This window comes from Hemiscyllium ocellatum, chromosome 30 (genome assembly GCF_020745735.1).
Source record: "Hemiscyllium ocellatum isolate sHemOce1 chromosome 30, sHemOce1.pat.X.cur, whole genome shotgun sequence".
Taxonomy (NCBI): Eukaryota; Metazoa; Chordata; class Chondrichthyes; order Orectolobiformes; family Hemiscylliidae; genus Hemiscyllium; species Hemiscyllium ocellatum.
In genome coordinates, this window is record NC_083430.1 from 30,199,056 (window position 1) to 30,223,391 (window position 24,336).

The 24,336-nt window shown below is 38.0% G+C and overlaps 1 protein-coding gene across 2 annotated transcripts in view; it reads right to left on the reverse strand.

Moving 5' to 3' along the window:
- Nucleotides 1-24,336, reverse strand: part of LOC132830142 (runt-related transcription factor 3-like) — a 156,696-nt gene that overhangs the window by 23,274 nt on the left and 109,086 nt on the right. The window contains exon 6 of one of the 2 annotated variants that reach the window (XM_060847652.1): nucleotides 10,831-10,911. The exons of the other annotated variant lie outside the window; for it this stretch is intronic. Within the exon in view, the coding sequence (XP_060703635.1) occupies nucleotides 10,831-10,911 (81 nt within the window). The remainder of the gene's footprint in view (nucleotides 1-10,830; nucleotides 10,912-24,336) is intronic. 2 annotated transcript variants of the gene reach the window in all.

Here is a 24,336-nt window from a genome sequence, read left to right on the forward strand (position 1 = left end):
CCAATGTCGTAGTGTTTATGGACAGAGAAAGAGAGTTAACATTTGGAGTCAAATGGGTCTCTTCTTCAGAACTGTAGGAATGTAGAAAAGTGAAGAGTTTTATGCCATTGGAAAGTGTGATGGAAGAGTTAAAGAAAAGAGGGGAACTAAAAAGATAAAATGACAGAGGTTTCACAAAATGCAAAGGGAGTGATGATTTTATAGTGAAGAAATATGCACTTGTCCAGACTGAGTGTGAATAGCAAAATAATGAACAGCTTAGTCTGAGAGCAAAAACACAAAAACAAAATTCAAACTGGCATCTCAAAAAAAATCAAAGTTGGAAAAAGAATGCATGTTCTGAAATAGTTAACCCAATGTTGAGTCCAAAATGCCATAAAGTGTCTAATCAGAAGATGAGATCCCGTTTCCTCAAATTTGTGTTGACTTCCAAAGGAACTAAGAAATGTGAACAAGGTGCAAGGCAGCATTGGAAGCAAGTAGCTGGAAACTCAGAGCCACACATGTGACTGAGTGGAGGTATTCCACAGTTAATGTTTGACTTCCTCCATTGTTCAAGAAGTTATCATGTGAGTAGCAGATGCTAAATGGATAAAGGTACAACTATGTCATGGTTTCACCTGGAAAACATGTTTATGGCTTCGGATAGTGAGGAGAGGAGATATAAAAAGGCTGGTGTTACACCTCCTGCGATTGGATAGGGAGCTGCCATGGTGAGGGAATGAGGTGTTGAGGACGATTGAGACACAGATCAGGATTTCACTGGGGGACTAGTACTTTGGTAATGCTGACAAGGGAGGGGAGGAAAGACGTTTTTGGTGTTGGCATAAAGTGGACGAGGCCAAAGTGGCTGCGGTTGATCCTTTGACTGTGGAGATTAGTGAAATTTATAGTTTTTGTGGGACATTGCTTATACAAGAATAATAGTCTATTTGCCCACATAACTGTTCCCACACTTCAAAGTAATTCATGGAGTCAAGCATTTTGAAACTTTCCAACATGACTAGATACTATACAAGTACAAGTATTATTCATAATCATATGGTGTAAAGCTGGCGGCATACAATTTCCTGAATAATGTCTCTGTTTTAAATATATCTCTTCATGTCCCAGTGTGAACCCTTCTCTTTATCTTCGATCACACTTGTGAATTTTAAAAGAGTGTTTAATTTTCTGTCACCTAGAGGCAATTCCTTCAGTTCCCAGAATATGCAGTGAGCTCAACTCCATAGCAGAGACTGCTTTCAGAAAGCTAGTGGGTTTTGCTCATTTTGAGCTGAATGAAATTTGGCCTGGCAGACTCAAACCACGCAGCCTTTCACAGGAATCACTAAAGACAAAAATGATCAATAGAAAATATAGCAAATGAGTCCAAATTCCAAATCAATCTGTCAATCTACTGCATTACAATGTCATGTAGGTCATATGTGAGTTTCAATACAATGGAAAACTTAGGCTTCAGCAGGGTAAATTCTAATTGCATTTATACATCATGACTTTCAAAACTAACAAAAGTATGGTTAGCCACTGAAAATGTACAGTGAAGTAGACATTCGTGCATAGTCATAAGTTGCTTTGTTAATGTAGTAGATTAAATTTAAAAATCAAGTCTGCACCCTTGACCATCAGTTTCACTACACAATGTTCACTAGCGTTTTGTTAAGGCTGTAATTCTGGAAAACTCTGCACTGAAATACAATTAGAAGACAAACCATTCCAAAGTCGGGCATCTCCTGCAGGCTGCCCAACTGAACAGTATTAATACCAGCTGTCTGAATCTTTCAGAGGAGGTGGAATAGTGGCAAGGCAGAGTAGAATGCTCCAAGGCACAGGTACCAGACAAATACGGATAAGAAAGGGAAATCTTTCAACCTGGTCAGACGTTGCTAATGCTGCTCTCTCAGGAAGGCATTGTAGAGTAATTTACTTGTCAACATTTCCTTCCACTACCTAATTTTTTTTAATTTCCAAAATATACTTTATTCATAAAATATTTTAATGATGTGTACAGTTGGTCATGCCATACATATGTAAACATTCCATTTCTTTGCATACAGAGATTGAGTAATCATTCGTATATACAGGTCTGTACATTTGCTATCCATATATCCATATATTTAGCTGAGGTGTCAGCAGAGCCCACTTACTGTGTGGGCCTCCTGTTCTTCTTTAGGCAGGCAGATGTTACACGGTGGTCTTTCCCACCGCGCCTTGGCGGAGCTGCCCCAAGTTTCAGCGCGTCCCTCAACACGTAGTCCTGGACCTTGGAATGTGCCAGTCCACAACACTCAGTCGGGGTCAACTCCTTCAGCTGGAAGATCAACAGGTTTTGGACAGACCAAACAGGGTCTTCCACTGAGTTGATGATCCTCCAGGCACAGTTGATGTTCGTCTCGGTGTGCGTCCCGGGCAACAGACCGTAGAACACGGAGTCCCGTGGCTCGGAGCTGCTCGGGATGAACCTCGACAAACACCACTGTGGAAGCAACTTGTTTCCATCCCTTTTCTCCACCTAATGTTTTAACTCAGGTTGAAACATCATGATGTGGGATTGTCACACTCCTGTCATGGTGGCTGTGTCACCAATCAAATGCTCATGACATTTGCACCTGCCTCCCAGTCCCATACACCTCTTGATTTTAACAAGACAAATGAAACTTCTGAAAACACAACAACAGTTGTGAATCTCTATCGCTTGTGAACCAAATAGCATGCCTTTACTCCATTGCCTGCTAACGGGACATTTGTCTTCTATGCCAACTGTCCTCAAGTGAGTAGAACCTCCTACCACATCGCAAAAAAATGTTGAGCTCATTTTTTTGTTAACTAATCTAAAATAAAAACCAGCTCACTCTTGACACTTGCCTGTATTTCCACTGTTGAAGATGAGTAACTTCACCCAAAATAAGGATGAGGTAATATTAGTAAGGCAGCAATATGTTGGATATATTCAGAAAAAGTAGACAAAGGGTTTTTTTTTCTGATTCCTACTGCCAATGTTTAGTTGATATGCTAAGAGTTACGCCCTCGCATTTCGCAATTTTCAAACTCTTTATTTTTATTAAGGAAATTTTTCAGTGAAAACTCAAGTTTTTAAAATAAACCTGCAAACACAGATGCCATCTTATAATTGAACACACGCAAAAGCCACAAGACCCAGCATAAACAGCCAGAGAAATATTTAGGAGGGAACAGACTCTTCTAGCGACTAACAGAGGCAGTCACAGATAGATTATTATTCACATGTTTGAAGTTGGCTTGCTTGCGCCATTTGGAAAGGGATCCAGTCACGCCAAGTCTTTCCCTTGGCTGTACTCTGTTTTGCTCAAACACTGCAGCTACTGTCTACTCCCCACAACGTTCCAAATGTCAACTTTTAAAAAAGAAACCCGCCCAAAGCCAAAGTGTCTGTGCTTCACTCAGATTTTTTTTTAACAGCTTTAACAAATATAGGGCAAGAAAAAAAAAAGAATCATTCCAACACTACAATAATTCATATTGCTTAAGGTTATATTACACTTGTGATGAATTGGCTGCCTCTAAAGGCGTAAAGAAAATATCCATTTAAAGGGAAATAGGCTGGCTGGCATCCAGTTGGCAGAGAGATGTCTGCTGTTGAAGTCTGAGAGATTTGGACTGCCTTTAGTCAGAACAGTGGGAGAAATGTTCATTAAAGGCCTGATGTTGATTATGTCGAGGTAAAGTTTCCAGAAGTCCAGAACTATACAGAAGGCAAAAGCAGTCGGAAGCATAATAGTCAGTTTTATAACACACCGATTACATTCTGTCCTGTTGAAAGTAATGAAGGTCTGTGGCGGCCAGATGAACTATTTATAACATAGTTGTAATGCTTTCTCTCATGCTCCCCAAAAAGAGGAACCTGCAGATGAATTCCTAATAACATGGTTTTCATAGCCTACCCATTACATGCTTCCCCTTAACATTGTCACTTGTAGGGATATGCAATGAGCTGCTTAACTGTTTATAAAACTACGTTACACTTTTGTAGTGTACCTGTAGTAGTCTGACCTATGTTTCAAGCACTAAGAATACATGTAGATGTGACAAACCATATTCCACTCCTAACACACCCGCAATGTTCTTTCATTCTGAGTTACATGGACATGAGATGAACACCTGAATATTAATCACATATCAATCAGATTCTCTTATGCTGTTATGACAAACTTGTAATACATTTATTACACCTCAGAGAAATGTGTACTTAGCTGAACAATTACTGTTTACATTATAAACATTGCACCCTGATAACATATTTATAACACATTCTCACTGTGAGCCACACAACATTGAACCTAGCAGTTTAAAGCAAAACCACTCTGTTATATTTCTAGGAAACATCTGTATTCTTCCTGTAAGTGGAATTAACAGGGACTGAATAGTTACTAAAATACTCATTATTCTCTTTCCCTTCATGTCAACAACAAAGGCAGATGCTAATTAGTAAAAGTATTAATAAGGTCTAAACATTTAGCAGATGTTGACTTGTAACAAGTTGATGCTGAAAACGTACTCAATGCGCCTCCAAGTCTCTCTGTTACCCAATGTATAATCCTGTACAGAGGTGTGTGAATGTTAAGAATAGTCTCCTGCTCTCCATCAGTTATTAAAGGAACTTGCTGGAATTCAATGCTATAGAGAATGGTTTCAGTTGTAAGGTTTGTCCTCCCAACAACATTTCATAAACCTCGCTCAATAAGATAGTAAGAATTCAACAACAGCAATTTGTACTTACGTAGCATCTCCAACACAGTAACATTCCTGCAATCAAATCAAATTTGATATTGAGCCCCATAAGGGAATTTCAGGGCAGATAGTCAAAAAAGAGTTATTTTTTAATTAGTGACTAAAAAAGAAAAAGAATCAGAAAAAGGGAAAACTTTTCGGGAAGGAATTTTGGAGCTTAGAGCCATGGCAGCTGAAAGGCATAGTCAAAAATGGTGGAAAGATTAAAATTAGGGATGCTTATGGAGTCAGAAATTGAGGAACACAGGAATCACAGAGCACTGTTGGGCTGGAGGGGGTTACTAAATTAGGGAGGAGTAAGACCATTTAGGCTTACCAGGATACAGAAGTGCTATTTTACCCCTGCACTTTTGAAGTGAATATGTGCAGATCCAAGTTGCATCAGGAAAATTAGAGGCATAAGAAGCACACTTACTTTATACTAACTTGCTGACAAAAAAAGACTTGCAGGGAAACAGGAAGCAGAGAGTAGGCATAAATGGATCTTTTTCAGGGTGGCAAAATGTGAGTGTTAGTGTGCCATAGAGGCTTGTGCATGGACCTCAACTGTTTACAATTTACATAAATGACTTGGATGAAGAGTTGGAAGGTATGGTTGCTAAACTTTCAAGACAAATTGATAGGTAGGGAAGTAAATTGTAAATAGGGAAAAAGGAGATTACAAGGGGAAACAGATGAATTGACTGCATATCAAAGGAATGACAAATGGAGTTTAATGTTGGAAAATGTGAAGCAGAATAAAAAAGAACAATTTAACCAAATGGTGAAAGATTCCAGAGCTTTAAGATGCCCTAGTAATCTGGGTGCCTTAGTATATGAATTGTGAGTAGCTAATGTGCAGACACAGCATCAGATATACAGAGCTTCCTCATATTTTGAATCTCTCTTCTCAAAAAGGCTGTGGAAACAGAGTCCTTGAATATTTTTAATTCAGAGGTGGATAGTTTCTTGGTAAGGTAGGGGTGAAAGGTTATCGGACATAGGCAAGAATTTGGTTTTGACGTCACAATCTGATCAGCCATGGTCTGATTACCCCAAAGGGCAAAAAGGTCTTGGTTATATACAACAGATTTTGTTTTAAAACAAAACTTTCCCCATTGCTTCCAGTAAGGTTATTGCCTAAGTGATCAGTTTGACCTGTGAAAAAGCAGATATTATTTTTCACAATCTGTGCATTTGATGCTTATTTGTGTGTGATTGATTTTAGAAAGTAAAAATCACTAATGTATTCAAATTCACATAAAAATTATTATTTACAAATTTCACTTTATAAATGGAATAAAATTCACTTGCAAGATGTGCAGCACTGATAGTTGGTGTGGAGTGAGATCAGAGCAAAAGGAGGCATCAAAAATAGAGCAATCTTGAGGAGAAAGATGAGGAAAATGGAGCAACATGATATTTACAGAATTTCTCTCTGAATCAAATAATATGAAGTCCAAATTCATTCTCCTGACTCGGTAGCAGTGATGTGTGTCAATTTTGCCTTCTGGGTCACACTTTTAAGATTTGGATAAGCCAATTTTAGTTCAGCATAAAGTTTTGATAAATAATAATTTGGATATATGAATACACACTTGTCAAGTGCAAGCTGAAAAGTATGCAGCCAAATAGATAACATTGCATCTTCTTTTATTATGGGCAACAAGAGAAAGTATTGATTAACTGGGCACTTCAGAAGTGCATATATTGTCACTTTTCCCACAACATAAATAGATAATAGTATGTTGAGTATAACACTCCAAGGTATCCTTTACTTTTGTTGAAATCCTTTCAGTTGTAAAAGGTGGCCTGGCAGTTTGGTTCTTCCTTTCAAGTGACTGATATTTTCTATTCCTTAATGCACACGAGGTCCCAATGGTGTTTCAGATATTCATTTACAATAGCATCTCTGCAATCCTTAAAGACAAATTAATCCTCATAGCTATATGGTGAACCAACATTTTTGGAAAATGTCTGAAGCACTCACGAGGCATTATTAAAATTAAAATTAAGATTGGATTAAAAGTAAACAAATACAATTTGGGTTCTTCAGTATATTTTACAAGCACCCATGTGCTTTTTATATAATACATATGTACTAACTAGTCCATAGCAAATTCCATATCATTCCTATAACCCATTCAAGGTAGTCCTTATTGCGGTTTCTATATCCCCTTAACCTGGATGATAATGTTTGTACTATATTTCCCTTCCCGTGTTTTATGCAGACTGTTTTCCTTTTTCTCCAAATCATAGCACCTGGAAACATTATCTTCTTGTTGCAATACAAATCTGAAATATGTGATACACAACACTGATCCCAAATTGTGACCTTCACCAGGATGATAAAGAAAGAGGTGCTGGAAGAGCACAGCAGTTCAGGCAGCATCCAAAGCGCTGCACTTTGGAAGCTGCCTGAACTGCTGTGCTCTTTCAGCACCACTAATCCAGAATCTGGTTTCCAGCATCTGCAGTCATTGTTTTTACCACCATGATAAAGAAAGAGCCTAAGCAAGTTACTTGAGTGTATGGACATCACATTTAATCCCATCCTCACTCAGCTTTCCCAGGAAGGAAGAATGAACAGTAAAAAGACGCAAGTTGATCTCCCCCTCCTTATAACTGGTGCTATGACGATTTATACCACCACTATCACTAATCTGTCTGAGATCTGCTAACCTGGCAGAGATGGAAACGTTTCTTTGAATTCATATGGATTAAATACTGTTTGAATAAATGCCTGAGCCATAAGAGGAATCGCATCTCTTTACCTTTTCCTGATGTTTCTGAGGCAACTTCAAACTTGACGTGCTTAATTAAACAAGGTGCTGAAAAGGTTTCCATTAAATTATATATTCAAGCAAGCATACATTTGTATTAGAAAGAGCATCAAATCGAGAATTTTCTGGAATGGGACACCTTCCAAAGTTTTTGTTAGTTCGAATCCTGCCTCCTCATCCTTCCAAAAGAACTCACATGAAAATTACTGAAGATATGAACCAATAATAGTGCAGCAAGGACAACAGGGCATCTGTGGCCTAAAGTAAATGAATGCATCGACATCAATGCCTAACCAGTGTGAAGTGAAGATTGAGAGAAAAAAAACAGAGCATGCTGGATGAGGAAATGAAGTGTTGAATTAAGTAATGGATAAAATGTTAAGCCATATATAGAAAGATAGATATAGGGAAGGAAAGGAAAATTGAATTAAGAGAGAGCAAGATAAAAAGTAAAAATCAAGAAAAAATATTAAAATCTTTCAAGTATTAAGTTTTCAAAGAAGATTGAGACAGCATCAATTCAATTGTTCCATTTCTGGTCTGGCAATGTCAAATGACAATGTACCATGTAAATCTCCTTAGTTAGGATAGTTACTCAGTTAATTATCAGTGCTAATTTTCTGCTTAAGCACAATTACCAGACAAATGCAGCAATTTCTTTAAGTTCATGTTGAAGCAGAAGACAAACAGCAGTTTTCATGAGGTTAACAATGGAGCAATGCAAATTGTCTAGCATCTTATAAGGAATGCGACATCTCTTCTTTGACACAATTTACATGCTAAAAACAGCCTGCAAATTAAACTCACCCCTATTTTGCCTTTAATTTCTGACCCATCAATAATGATAAGAGTTTATTCAGTCATTAATAATCTACCTGGCTGCTCAGGAGACAGGAATATATTGAAAGCACGTGATTATTGGCTGCATTCTAATGTTACCAGCTCAACCAGTGATCAATTGTAATATGACCTAATTGTCAATGTACAGTGCTGACGCCAAACTAATTCTAAGATCAAAATATTAAATACCCTTCCTTAGGAAGTACCTGAATGCAAATCTAGAATAACATTTATGAAAAATCATAATGATCATAGTCATGCACTTCTTGAAATGGACCAAAAATAAGTACAGAATTTAAGACCGAATTCATCCTACAAACATGCACCTCTAAAACTAGATCACCACTGTGCTAAACCAGGAAGAAATAATTGGCATGGATACTCCTGGTTCTACTTTATCAATCTAAGTCTGGTCAGTGCTCCTCTCTACCTCCTACCAAGGATGTAAGTATACTCTCTTCTTCCTTGCTGTACATCACTGTGAAATCTCTTGTCCGACATGCTGCTAACGTATAAACCGGGGAACTCCTTACCAACCATAGTTTTTCCTTCTGCCTGCAATCTCTGGGTTTTAGTGTTTAGCTAATCACTAGATTTAAATTTACCTCAGCTTCCATCTTTATTAATTGTGCTGGTGCTTGGAACTACGGAATTTGTTTTTTTCCCCTCACTTTTAGGTCTATCCGTATAAATTGTTCTGACTCCAGGAGGAAGTGGTGGGAGTGGAAGACAGCAGTGGTGAGCCTTTTTAAAAAGGAAACAGCAGGAGAGAAATGAAAATGAATAAGAATTGAGTGCACATCCTATGATTTACTTGCCTCAGGAAACCATCAGGGTATCTATTTGATGACTTTCTGCCAGCTCACATGAAGAGCAGCATGTTTATTCAATCTGAGGTAATGAAGGCTCTTCACAACAGGCAGCTAGGTATGATTGATGAATCCCCCATGATACAAATCCTTTCTATTTGGATTTGGTATAATAAATCTGAAGACACTAATAGACAATGCCAGTGTAAGTAAAGTTAGCCAAGGTACACCTGTCATGAAAATTCCAAGGAACAGCAATCTTCCTGTTGTCTTTTTTCTCTCTGAGCAGAAAAAACAGGTTACCAAGGAATATATAAGTGAGGTTTTTTTTCAACTAGGCTATGGCCTGCAGCCAATAGACGTGCCACAGCCGACTGCCCTGGCTGGTAAACAGTGCAGATTTATTTATGGAGGTGACAAAGCATAACTGGAGTTGAAAAAAAATTAAAATAATTTGAACCCAAGATGTTGCAGGGCATAGAACTGCCACACAACCTACAGTACCTTTTGACCCAATAATTATGCTCACGGTCATGCTTCAATTGGGCCTCCTTTTTACCTTGCTTCACCTCACCCTAGCAACATACCCTTCTGTTATTTCCTCACTCATGAGCTGTCCAACTTTCCTTTAAATGCATCTTGGCTGAATGCAGCAGTGGCAAATTGCACGTTTTCACCATTCTCCGAACAAAGAAGCTTTGCCTGAATTCCTTCCTGCATTTGTTACTGATGATCTTGTATGCATCGCTTTTATTTTGATTCCCTCACAAGCAGATACATCCTCTCCAGATCTCCACTTTTCAAACCCTTGATAATCTTAAAGTCTTCATAGAAAACGTTGCTCAATATTTGAAAAGATAGAAATTAAGGCAGGTTTCCTTTTCTCCCCATGGACCCAGAAGGAGACTGCAAAATGTAGACTTTTTTTGGCCACTTATCTTCTCATTCTGTCTACTTTCTTCCTTCTCCCTTAATTGGAACAGAAGAGCACTTTCCCTGGATGTAGCAGTTCAAATTCTATCACTGGATCTCTCTCATTACATTTGAGGATGTCTCATTGAGATTCAGCCAAACTATTTTAATGAAGCTCAATGTCATCGTGATGGCAGATATACAATCTTGAGTAGACTTCCAATTTCATGGCACACCTTAGCTTTACACATAGTTCTAGAAACCTACTTGTGATCTCATCTATTTTAAGTCCTGTAGTTCAACCAGACCTGGTAGTAAAATAGATTGATGTCCTTACTTGCAATGGAGGAATTTAGAATGTCTCTGGTTTCACAAAGAGAAGTTTGGGTGCATTTTTATATGAAATAAACGAAAGTATCAGTTAGACTGGCCAATTAAATAGTTTTACTAATCTGAGATATATTTGGAATGTTTGGCTACATCATTCACTTAATCCTGTGCAAACAGTTACATAGAAAAGCAAACTGGGTCAGCCAACAAGTTAATTATTCTTAATCTCATTGTTGTTTACATAGATATATATTTATGAAAGCTATATTTAATATGATTACACCCAGTGCTTAATTATTTGTACATTTACATGTTTGGTAGAGAAGTCCAGTCTGGTCAAACTTGGGACACAAGAACATCATATAAATACTTTAGTCTCGATCCTGTCACTGTCTTCTATTCTCTTTCACCTTGCTGAATGGTCATGTTGTATCTTTGATTGTGGTAATGACTCTCTCGGTTGAAGAAGGCCCTCTGGAACTCAATGGTTTCTGAAGTGACAGTAAAGGGTGAAGAAGGGAAAATCATATTTTACTATCATTTTCTGCACCCGAACCCTCCTCAATTTCTTGAGATACAATTATGCATCTACACACTCCTGTCAGTCATAACAGTGCTGGAAATGGTCAAAACTATGTGATTGAGGTGCTACTTGATAGCACTGGCAATGACACAATTTCTTACTTTGCTGATGATCCCTTTGGTTTAACTTGTCCATGCCAAGCAGGTTTCCCAACTAAGCTGGTCACATTTGATTGTGATTGGCCCATATTTCTCTAAACCTTCCCTATTCATGTGCCTGTCCAAATATCGTTAATCCATATACGTACCACCCTCTGTGAAAAAGTTGCCCCTCAGGTCTCTTTTCAATTCTTCCTCTCTCACCTTAAACCTACGCCGTCTTGTTTTGAACTCCTTTACCATAGTGAAAGACAATTGCTATTCATGTTATCTTTCCTGCTGTTTGCAGACAGGACATACTTGAATAACATCAGGTAGATGCCAGCATTGTAGCTGTACTGGAACAGTTTGGCTAGGAATGTAGCCAATTCTGGAGCACAGGTCCTCAGTAATATTGGTGGCACTGTGTCAGTCCCATAGCCTTTACTGTATCCTGTGCCTGTAATGTCCATGTTTGAAATGAGTTCAGGAAATCATCATTGGTTTCCTTGTAGGTATTTATCAGATATGCCAAAATGGCTGCTGTGCAAAACAACACCATTGCAGTAGAGGCTGCTCTTTTGGGAATACAGTAATGCAGGGGGATCTCTACATCAATGCTGTGGCTGACACAGGCTGTTTAAAATGAAGGATGTCTAATTGCACAATATTAACATCTTTTACCTTGCTGAAGAACACATGAAAGAAAAACTACGCACGATGCCAACAACATACAATTAAAGGACATTCTACTACTCTAGATATTGATTCTATTCGTCTTCACAAATAAGGCAGCTGTATATTTTCAAAGTATTCAATGGCTGAAGAGTTAATGTTGCTGAGCCTTTTCTCCCAAGTGTTAAGAAATCAAATGTGTTAAACTATAGAATACAGTTTTCTAAGCCATTCAGGGCTGACAGTGGGTAGATTATCAATTTGATCTAATTAACCAAATGCTTCTCTTCCTTGTGTAACTGACCAGTTATACACTCACAAAAAGTACAGCTGTATATAAGCTGTGATGTAAAAGCTCATCTTCCATTCACAGTTATGAACATTCAGACAGTGGCCAAAAGATAAGTATTCCAGCTCAACATGATCCCAGCTGTAAATAGAATTTGACTTGACGCCTGCAGTCTAGACATTATTTATGTGAGTCAGATCTCTCGTAATGAAGACTTCCCTCGTTGATTAGCTACTCTAGTATTTGCATGAAAATTAAGTACAATAATAAAACTGGTTCCTAGTGTCTATGATTGTTTACTTTGTCAACTTGCTAGTGCAAAGCTTGCAGAGAAAATAAAAGCGTGCACTGACTGGTGAATGCAGAGCTTAGATGTACCCAGTATTAAAGAGGAGTGTCAGAGTCAAACAGCAATCTGAAAAAAGAAATTGATGACTGGATTGCTTTGAATTAAAGCGGAGTGCCCGAGTTAAACATAGTTACTGAAGTGAAGGTGAGGGCACGTTGACTCTCAAAGACATTTCCTTCATGTTAACGGATTTTGTATTGACACTGAGGATGAAGATAAATGCTCTGGGTTAAGGATCTCACAGAAATTTTGTGTGCCTGATTTTTCTTATTGTCTTCCTTCTCTGATTAAATTGAATGAGCTGGAAAGGTGGAAAGTTAAGACAGTAATTCCCTGTACTTCCGTTAGCAAAGTATCTTCCCCTGAGGATAATGGAAAGACAAGGCCAATCCATGTTACTTTGATATAAAAACAAATTACTACAGGTCCTGGAAAAACTCAGCAGCTCTGACAGCATTGGGAGAGAGAGAAACAGTTAACACTTTCAGTCAAATGTGACTCTTCTTTGGAGGTGACCTTACTCTGACATAGATACCCGGCAGAAAAGGATAGGTTAACATTCAAAGTCTCTTAACTGTGTGTTGTCTCAGAAAGAGTAGGTGCAGAATTCTCCATGTGAGTCACAGCCCCACTCATTGTCAGTCACGAAGCCTTCTGTGATTCTCTCCTTATGAAAGCTGTGAGACCTGTAGATGTGGCTGTCAATATGCATGGTGCCTCCTTTATGTGATGCTCCTTGATATGAAAACTGTGAAATAGACGATTGGTATTTATGAGCACTGTGTGTACCCAATGTGACTCCATATGAGAGCTGTTTGCCCTGGAAAGGTGGCTTTCAATAAGCACTATGCGTGCCCTGTGAGACTTTCTGGGAATGAAGGCTGTGAGACTAGGTGGGTGGTTTGTTTTCACACAAGCTGTGTGTCCTGGCTCAATCAGCATGAAAGGCCTGTGCCAGTTAGAGGAAGTACATAGTCGTGAAACAAGTCACACAACATAGGTTAAACCGTTTTAAAATGTTTGAGTTTTGAAAGCATTTCTTCACAGTGAATGATTATTATCTGATTTGTTAATTCATTGGACACTGAAGGGCCCTTTAAGATTATTGAACACCTCTTTGAAAAACTGTCAGCGTTGTATTTTAATACAAATTTAAAATAATTTGAGAAGAAATGGACACATCCATGCACATTTCTTCTTTTGCATTTTCCTTCAATGAATCGACAGTTTGAAAATAAAATCCGTCTCCGACCTCATTTTGTGAGCACCAAATTTGAGTAAGGGAACGTTTTAGCAAAACAACTCCCATTGACTGACATCATCTGCTTTGTTGGGAAAAACAAGCTTTACTAGCATGACTGTAGAAGCTTTTGCCTGCAGGCATATCTTTCAACTCTACCAGTAAAAGTTGATTTTATATTAAGAATCTGGGTTAGTGCTTGCATAACTTGATCAGCCCTGCTTTTTGTAGTCTTGCTCGAGTTTGCACTGCTTTGCATTAGGAAAGTGTGTAAAACATGGAAAAAAAATTGATTTATATTTTAATCAATCTTTCGGCTTGGCAAACTGAAGATTTGATTTTAAGTCCCACTCCAGGACTTGGGAATACAATCTGGGCTAACACTTCAGTGCAGTATGGAGGGACTGATAAATTGTTGGTGACGAGATGCTAAATCCCTATTTTCCCCACTGGAATGCGCATGATAGATCTCATGGTACCATCTGAAGAGCAGGGAGCTCTCTTGATGTACCAGCCAACATTTCTCCTTCACCCCAACATCACCTGAACAGATTATCTATTCATTAATTCATTGTTTACAGGATTTGTTGAATGCAAATTAGCTACTAAGTCTGTCTACACGACAGTTCATACACCAAAAAAAATCATTGGTCACAAACATTTTGCTGCTTCCTAAGAAAATGATGAGGTACTAGTAATTCTTTCTTCAAATCAGAATTAAGTGATACATCAATAGTAATGCTGTGCTTAAGAGAAACTCCCTGACAAAAGTCTATGATGTGGTTAATGTTCTCACCGTGGAGCTACAACAGACACGTGGGTACATAGTTATCCTCTCATTGCAGTAATTATTGTTTTTTAAAAAATGGATACGTACTGGACATGGTGAAGGCCTAAAACCTGGAAATTAATGTAAATTGATCTATGTGTGTGATTGTTTTCCCCAATTCTTCACTCTACATCTTACAAGAACACAATAACAAAAAGCACATATAGAATATATGGCCTTCAAGCTTCACCATTAATACAATCATGGCTGATCTTGAGCTACAGCTCCACTTTCCCATCCACTTCCTATATCCTTTCCTACTCTGAAAGGCAAAAACTCTCAGCCTTAAACACATGAACCTCTCAAGTACAAAAATCCATAGATTCACAACCTTTTGATTGAAGTAATTTTTCCTCATCTGACTCTTAAGTAATCAACACCCCTTCATGAAACTGTGCTCCAGTGCTTTCGATTCTCCAATCAGCGGTCAGTATTTTCAGATTTATTTTTGATGGGGAGTTTGGGCAAAATGCCAATTAAAACCAACCTCTTTACTTATTTTAAACAAATGTGTAATGGACTGTGTTCCAGAAGGGATTTTTGGGTTGCCCTTTTCAAAACTATCCTGTTGTGAATAATTAGAATGAGGAAGAAGACTGTTTTTAAAGGTTGTTGCTGCAATGCGATTGAAGCAGTGGGACAGTGGTAAATGGGTGAGTGACATTGGACTAAATTTGATAGAGGTCTCAACACATTGCAGTGTAGATACACCAGAGGCTTTGTGACTAGCTGAAGCATTTGATGCATTCACACTATAACCATGGGATCTGGACCAGATGGGCTAAAGGGCTGAGAAGTGGCAGATGGAGTTTAATCGGGAAAGCAAATCTTAGCAGGACTTATACACTTAATGGTAAGGTCCTCGCGAGTGTTGCTGAACAAACAGACCTTGAAAGTGGAGTCGCAGGTAGATAGAATAGTGAAGAAGGTGTTTGGTATGCTTTCCTTTATTGGTCAGAGTATTGAGTACAGGAAACAGGAGGTCATATTGCAGCTGTACAGGACATTGATTAGGCCACTGGTGGATTATTGCATGCAATTCTGGTCTCCTTCCTATCAGGAAGATGTTGTGAAACTTGAAAGGGTTCAGAAAAGATTTACAAGGATATTTCCAGGATTGGAGGATTTGGGCTATAGGGAGAGGCTGAACAGGTTGGGGCTGTTTTCCCTGGAGCGTCAGAGGCTGAGAGGTGACTTTATAGAGGTTTACAAAATTATGAGGGGCATGGATAGGGTAGATAGGGGTCGGGGAGTCCAGAACTAGAGGGCATAAGTTTAGATTGAGAGGGGAAAGATATAAAAGAGACCTACGGGGCAACTTTTTCACACAGAGGGTGGTACATGAATGGAATGAACTGCCAGAGGAAGTGTTGGAGGCTGGTACAATTGCAACATATATGAGGCATTTCGATGGGTATATGAATAGGAAGGGTTTGGAGGGATATAGGTCAGGTGCTGGCAGGTGGGACTAGAATGGATTGGGATATCTGGTCGGCATGGACGGGTTGGACCAAAGGGTCTGTTTCCATGCTGTACATCTCTATGTCTCTCTAACACTGTAATCAAGCAGTTTAGCCTTTGCACCCATGCTTCAGCTTATAATAGAAATGTGGAAAAACTCTCCTAGAGTCACTTAAAACTTTGCTTCCTGGTCTATATTCCAAACACTTCCTGCTTCATTTCAACAATAAGCCTGTCGAGTGTGAAAGTTTAAAATATTAGACAAAGGTTTGGTACTGCCATTTGATAAATATTGGTAATACTGTTAAAGGACAAGACAGTCTAAAATTAACCTTTTTCAGCACATCAGAAACAAACATGCTATGGCACAAGCTGTGGAATGAATCTCCAGAGTAATAATTGATATAATTTGACCTCAAAACATCAAGAACTCTAGCAAAACCATGTCATAAAATTAAATATTTTGCACACAAAATGGAGACTTATATGAAAAATATGATATAATAGTGCAAATAAGATAAAGTTTATCAGTAATTTAGCCACTATTTCAGTTTAACTAGCAATGTTCCTGCATGTTTGTTTTGTTACTTTTCCCAGAACCTTTGAATTAAGTGTTGCATACTGTAGCCAGTAAAATCTGTTATTGCCCACAGCTGCAAACATCTGAAGCTGATGTCATGAAAGCAAAGGTGGAGCTTGCTCAGTCAACTAAAAAGCCTCAAAGCCTCTATCTTGCTTATAGCTTTGCCTCCATACACGATCAAATACCAACTTAGTTCTTTGAACTACGTGTAGGGACGGTGGAAAGAAATTAGATCAGACGGGACAGGTTCCTGATCTAGTTTTTTTTCAAACTTCAAAACAAGCAGGTACAGAATTGGATAAATAAGATAAATGCAACAAAACATGGTGGCGCATTTAATGCTATAATTACAGATTTCCTTTGGCACTGCTTGTGGATAGGGGAGCCTTAGATCAGGATCATGGCTGTGATGTTTAACATGGTCTGCTCGTTTAAGGTCACTGTTCAAATAAGGTGTCTAAATAGACAAAGCCAGCTAGATGGAGCTGTTGGTAAATTCCTGGAATCAATCAGAGGGTAATTGTGAGATCTTGTAAATATCAGGCTGCAAGTTACACAAAATCAACATAAAACAAGTTAGCTTTCTTTCTGTCTTTACCTAAGGTCAGTTTACATCTGCAACAAAGCTTGACATCTGGAGTGCGATGGATGTGCACTAGCCAAAACACATAAATGGAGTGATTGTGAACCCCTTGTAGGCCTGCTTCTATTAGCAGAGAGATTAGACTTAGTTTCTCTAATGTTAGTCCAAAGAATAGCATGACCTAGGGTATCTGGTCAGCATGGACAAGTTGGGTTGAAGAGTCCGTTTCCATGCTGGATGACTCTATTTGCCTCCAAAGCACGAAGTCAAAGAGAAACATTCCGCTATCTATTTCTTCAGGTTTCATCCACAATTACATCATTTCTCCCATTTTCTTCTTACTCCTTGTGTCAAGTTGATTGGGGAATGCAAATTTTTAAAATCTGGATTCGGCAATGAAATAGGATTAATAATCATAGTTTTCTAAGATTGAATTCTCCATTGATACACTGTTTTCAACATCTCACTGGGTGATCTTATTACATTGGTACAATTTCTCAGCTTAAGTTTGCCACTAATCTGTCAATCAATTGTGTATTTATTACATAATTAACAGGCTATGCAGTACAGGGACACAGGTAACAGGTTCTCTCACATCTGCCTCTGTACAATGATAAAGCAGCAGGAAGTGAGATTGCCTGGGTTAACATCAGTGATAAATTAAGATACTTTTGTTTACTTTCTATAAAAAAAATCTCTTATCCCAAAAAACAAACTCAAATAACTCAAGTTGAAACATGCTCCCATTGAATAAAACAAAGTCTCACCCACTGATAACCAAAGTGGTCAGTTAATGAGTCTTTCCATGATATTTTCTTTCTCTGTCTTAAAGAATATTTGGTATTTACTTTTAGTATCTCTGCAGAGTTTTGAGTACGTTTACTGGCAGATCAGATACCGCCTTTTGAATGAAATGTTTATGCAATGATCTTTGAGAATATTAAAATACATATTCAGAGGAAGAATAATTCTGTAAAGTTTGAAACAAAGTTAGACATGAACGTGCCTGATCCCTTAATAATATGGTAAACTACATGTGCACAATTCACGGGAATGTTTTCTCCCTCCCTAAATATGACTGAATCCTTTGCAACAAGACAGATGGTAACAGCTAAGGGGGGTAAGCAATGGTTTTAATTATGGTGTTTCAAAGTAGTAAATCTTTTTCTTGAAATTATTATTTGGTAGATGCTCACCTATTTTTGAGAGAAAGTGAGGACTGCAGACACCGGAGAGTCAGAGTCGCAAAGTGTGATGCTGGAAAAGCACAGCAGGTCAGGCCGCATCCAAGGAGCAGGAGAGTCAACATTTCGGAATCAGGAATGATGAAGTGCTTATGTCCAAAACATCGACTCTCCTGCTCTTTGGATGCTGCCAGATCTGCTGTGCTTTTCCAGTGCCACACTTTTCGACTCACACACCTATTTTTGTTGAGTGTTCAATAATTACGATTTGGGTGGTTCTGCATTTATTTTAGGCTGACATTTATAAAACTCTTAAAAATTGAATGCTGATAGCAGTCAAGTGTGAAGCATTGCTGTTAAATCTCACTTTATAACATGGGCTGCACCTCTCACTCTGTCCGTTAGAAGCAAAGCTGTTATTCACATGTTTACACAAGTGCACATCGGTGCTATGTCCCTTTGGCTGTTTTTACTAATGGCAGAAGGGCTTTACATATAAAATTCACTTCCTTACAAAAGGTTTTTTCATTTATATCACACCTTACCGCATCTAATAAGTATCTGAAATCATCACGATAAAGTCCACTGACCTCCCTTACATAGGCAGTATGACAACCTTCATATTCATAGCAAGGCACCACAAAGAGTAACTAAATACAGAAGACCACGTAAACAGACTTTAGTTCTGTTGATTTCAAGGGAAATATTAAACTAGTCAATAGGAACAGCTCCTGTTATTTAAACAGACTCAATGTGAAATTCTGGCATCCAACTAATTTGTACGACAAATCAATTTGAAACTGTTTGTTGTTTTCCAAAAAGCCTACATTGTTTCAGATGCCTTTTTGCAGAGGTGTTACATCACCTTGCTTATGCAATTAGGAGTTGGACTAGGGCTGGGACTGGATTCTTTCATGTAGATGCCAATTTCACATCAATATTCACCTTCAGCTGTTTTGTATTATGATGAAAGTGGCAGTGTAGCTGCAGCTGATGGTTACTTTGATTAGTGCTTTTGAAATGTTTTTCAGTTCTCATAATGGTTAAGTTGGAATTCTAATGGTCTAATTGATGGTTCAGTTGGGTTTTTATTTGTGTTGACAATGGAAGTTGTGTTTCCACTTCAACAGTTTAGTTGATTTTGTGTTAATTTTTGTTATGGTTGCAATGTGTCTTTATCTTCAAGCACATTTACATATGGTTGGGTATAAAAATGAACCTATTTTCCCAATATATCCACACCTTACAACCAGGTGCCTAAGCACTGCCTTCCTTGGTCTCACACCACTGCTTTCTCATTGAAATGTCAAAATGATGGAATTCAAATTTTGTAACACCCCCTCAATTTAAAGCTAAAGTTCAAACTTTTTCAAATTCTCACCCCTAATTACCAAATACTTCACTGTGGTCCTCATTAGTGAACTACATCATATTCCAAAAACTATAAAAATGAGCAGCTCACAACACTGAGTATTATGTACAGAAATATTCAACAAATTGAACAGCCAGTGATTATTTTTCTTTTACAAGTCAAATAATATTGGAAAATCGATACAAAAATTAGATATATGTGACATAACAACTTGGTTTACAAATAAAATTGGGAATGTGTGTTCTAAATGAGTATGCAGTAAGAACTGAAAATTATGGATGTAAATAAACTGCATTGTGTCACTCAGCTCCTCAATGCCAACAATGAGCAAACTTGCCTTAGCATTTTACTACCTTAAGCAAAGTCTTTCATCAGGTGTTTTTTATTTAAGGAGGCAGAACACTTCCACATATATTGTACTCTATGTTCATGTGGAGGTCTGTAACAAGTGTAACACTTATACAAATCATAGATAAAGACATTCCACAGATAAGTGTATCATTATTCAGTTCCACCTGCTTCTTCCTTAGAATATAGGAACAGGAATGGGTTGCCCCTCTGTTCGAATCTGTTCAGACATCCCTGATTTGGAGTCACACACACAAGCATGCACATATATTTGTGGGGTGAATTTGCACTTGCAGAATTACATTTTATTTTGCTCAAAAACTGCATGAATCCATGTAAGATTCTGTTAATCCTTTTTTTAGATTAGAATCCGTCTGAACACTGGGGCACAGACAGCCTTACACAGGGCACTTCACACCTTCAATGCATTATCTGGGCCAATATGGCACCTATTGTTAAAGTTCACTTGGGAATGTAACTTTAAGAAAGTTCTGCGATTTACACATGAAAGAACTGAAACCAACATGCCCATTCTAAAAGATGAGAGACTTAACAAACAATCCAGGTCTTTTACAATATATAATTTCAGTTACTGTAAACTTTTGCAATAAATTCTGTGTCCTAAGATCTTATATTCCACGACCAGCTGATTAAGGAGCAGCACTCTGAAAGCTAGTGCTTCCAAATAAACCTATTGGACTACAACCTGGTGTGTGATTTTTAGTTCTGACATTCAGTTAGGTCTGATATAAGTTGATTGGTCTGATTGGTCTCTCAGCTCTGTTTATCCATTTTAGTTTTGCAATGCTTCTTATCGTCATCTAACAAAAGCCAGTTTTAAGATTTTCAATTGATCCGCAACCTCAGAAGCTTTTGGGAAATAGAGTTTGAGATTTCCACAATACTTTCAGTGAAGAATTACTTTCTGACATAACCCCTGAGCAACTTTTCTCTAAGTATAAGGTATTCTCCTTTGTCCTCACTAGGGAACACAGTTTCTTTCTATTAATCCCATCCAGTCCTTGAATGACCTTAACATTTTCAATAAATTGCCCTTTAATCTTATTTATTCAAGGGACTGTGATGATCTGGCCGTTATTCAGTCCCAGTTTGGATACAACCAACCTATATTGTCATCAGATCACCTGTTTAGACGATGCAGTCATATCATGAAGTGCTCAGAGAGTTCATTTGCATTTACATTTTTTTTCTATTTTAATTTTTGGTTCATAACCGACTTCATGAATGCTACAACAGTGCAAGGCCACCAGGAAATGTCCAACAACTGGGTTCTGGTCAATGAGACCGTTGAACCTAAGGCAGAGTGCAACTGAAATTGTGTTTTGCAAACCATCTGAAAATAATACATCAGTATCAGACAACAGGAGTTCATATTAGTGGACAATGCTTTCCTTTATCTCATTAACAGGCCACACTGCAATGTGCAGCATGTATTTAGACAAGGAAAGATATTACAGTGCTCAATGGGTTAAGAAACTTTCTGCCACAATTTTGTACTCAGTGTTTTAAAAAAACCCAGCAGGCGCGGTTTCTTAACGGAAAAGCATAGATGATAATCATCTCCTGAAAGCGATACATCGCATTCAGAGTAACATTTCTTGTATCTGCGTGTTACATGCTTAACCCTTTTAGTATGAGGTGTGATTAGCAACTTTCAAAAATACTCTCACGCTTTGCTCGGTCACACACTAACTTGACCAGTATTCTACTTTTAACGTATAGATTCAGGCATTAATAACACTGAAGAAATATTGTTGAAAAATCAAAAATTTCTGAGCCACAAAATAAGCTAAAAGAAAAGTTTACTTGTTATTTGATACACTGCAGCTGCATAAATGCCCTCTTCAACTGCTTCAAACATTTCCACTTGACTCAGTGAACAGGTTCGTGCAGTTTACCACACAATACATCATTTAATTTTATTTGATGTCTTGCAGGATAAGGATTGATCTTTGTGAGTCCCATCAAATGATATTTTGCAGCAAAAGCATCATTTTGCTCAGTCAGTAATCAAAAATGAACTGTCTTGTGGCATGATGGTAGTGTCCCTATCTCTGGTCCATAAAGTCTGGATTCAAGCCACCTGCCCCAGAGGTGCATTATGAAATATCTGAGTAAGTTGATTCAAAAGAAATAACTATTAATGACCCTAAGGGGATCATTACTGACCTAACATTTCACCACTAAATTTTGGCTCTTGTTTCAAGAAATTTATTTTATCTTTTCATTTGCCATGTCACAGTTCTCAGCACCAATAAAACTACCTTGTGGGAATCTAGATAATGTTTTAAACTTGTTGACTCTCACTCATTATGAACTCCCTCACTGGTATAATATCAAGTAACTGAATCCAAGTAAACCTGGATAGACATGCTGGCTGAATATTCACTCATTGGTTTGGTAATGGGGAATAATTAAATACATTATTTGTCTTGGATGGTTTCCTAAAAGACTGGTGTAGTTCACCACATGTGTTAGATTGATTCTAATTTTGCTGCAGAAGCAGCAAGATAATCTCACTGAAAATCTCTTCTACTAGAACACATTTTGGAAACAGTACAATTTCCAAGTTATTTTGTATCATGTAAGGGCAACTAGGGATGGGCAATAAATTTGGGGCCCAGTCAACAACACCCACCTCCCATAAGTGAAAATAAAAAAAGGTCACAGGACACCACCTATAACATGATTGGTGATGGCATAGTCAGTTCTGAAATGGAACACTGGGGTAAAGCACCACAATGGCTAAACTTATCGAATTATCAAATTACAGTCAGTCTATGTGCGAATTTTCAAATTATCCTACTTCTCTTTAGAATTTCCTGTGTTCCCATTAGTCTCTTAGTTTTTATTGTCCTGAAATTGCTTGTCTACAATTCTGAAATGGATAGTAAACTACTAATCAAGAACTGAACTGCAGATCTGTCCAACAGCATGGCAGTAGGACAGGTTCATGAACTTTGTGGATATTGCAAAGGTGCAAGTGGGTGGTACAGTTTTATCTAACTTGTTATTGTGTGCAACCAGCACACAAATTGAGCCCAAAATCAGTGCACCTTATTTGCTTGCACTCTCACTTTAACTTATGCAGAGAATAAAGACATGGAAAATCGTTGCTGTGAACCTGTACTTAAAAATACCTTATTTTGAAACAAACTCACATTATGATGTGTAGTTCACGCCTATTTAAAACTGGAATATCCTCAATTGGTGGGCTATGAAAGGCAAAGAGTTGGTTTCATCAACATCTTAATTTGCTTTAATGTTCTCTTAATATGTTTACTTTTTTATGAGATGTTTACTTGCAACACATTCTTACATAAAATACTTGGATAATGAAATAAATGCCGTTGCAGATGAAATTAAAGCGATTGCACTGATCTTTTAACTGTTCATGAAAGCAGTAACTGTTATGCTTAAACCAGAAAGTTCTGAAACTATGATGGTAAAAGCGGTCCAATGATGGCTCAGTTAGTGACCACTGAGCACCTAAACTAGTTAAATGATATACACCATCCTGATTTAGCCACGCAATCCTGTTCATTTATGGTCAGTGGATCAGTCTAAAATTCAGGATCTAACATTATCCCAGCTCAACTGGATTGGAAGTGTGCATGTGTTGATGTCAGGTGAAGATAGAAGCTAGTCAAGCTGCAAGTAGCTGACTCTCACTATCAGGGTGAAGATGTTAATATTATTTCACCATACAAATACTGAGCAAATAGAATATACTGGGAAGAGGATGGAAAGTGAGGAGAAATTGACAAGGAAATGTATTGCAGAAAATGTGTTGCTGGTCAAAGCACAGCAGGCCAGGCAGCATCTCAGGAATAGGGAATTCGACGTTTCGAGCATAAGCCCTTCATCAGGAATGACATTTTCAGCTGTGATCTCCAGCATCTGCAGACCTCATTTTTTACAAGGAAATGTATTGAGCAAAATGTAAACATTCATGGACTAACCTCAGCAAAACAGAGTGGATACTCTCACCATTGCAGACACGACTGTTTACAGGGGCAAATTATAGCAAAAACATTGCTGTATTTAGTGTGATAGCTTTAAAATCATAATGATTAGGCATGTTCAAATCTAAATGGCAGGTGGTGGTTTAATGGTAATATTACTAGACTAGTAATCCAGAACCTCTGGTTAACATTCTAAAGACATGGGTTTGAATCATAGCAGTTGGTGAAATTTGGATCCAATTAAAATTTAGCATACAAAAATCTACGCTAATGGTTGTTTAGAGTCATAGAGATGTACAGCATGGAAACAGACGCTTTGGTCCAACCCGTCCATGCCAACCAGATATCCCAACTCAA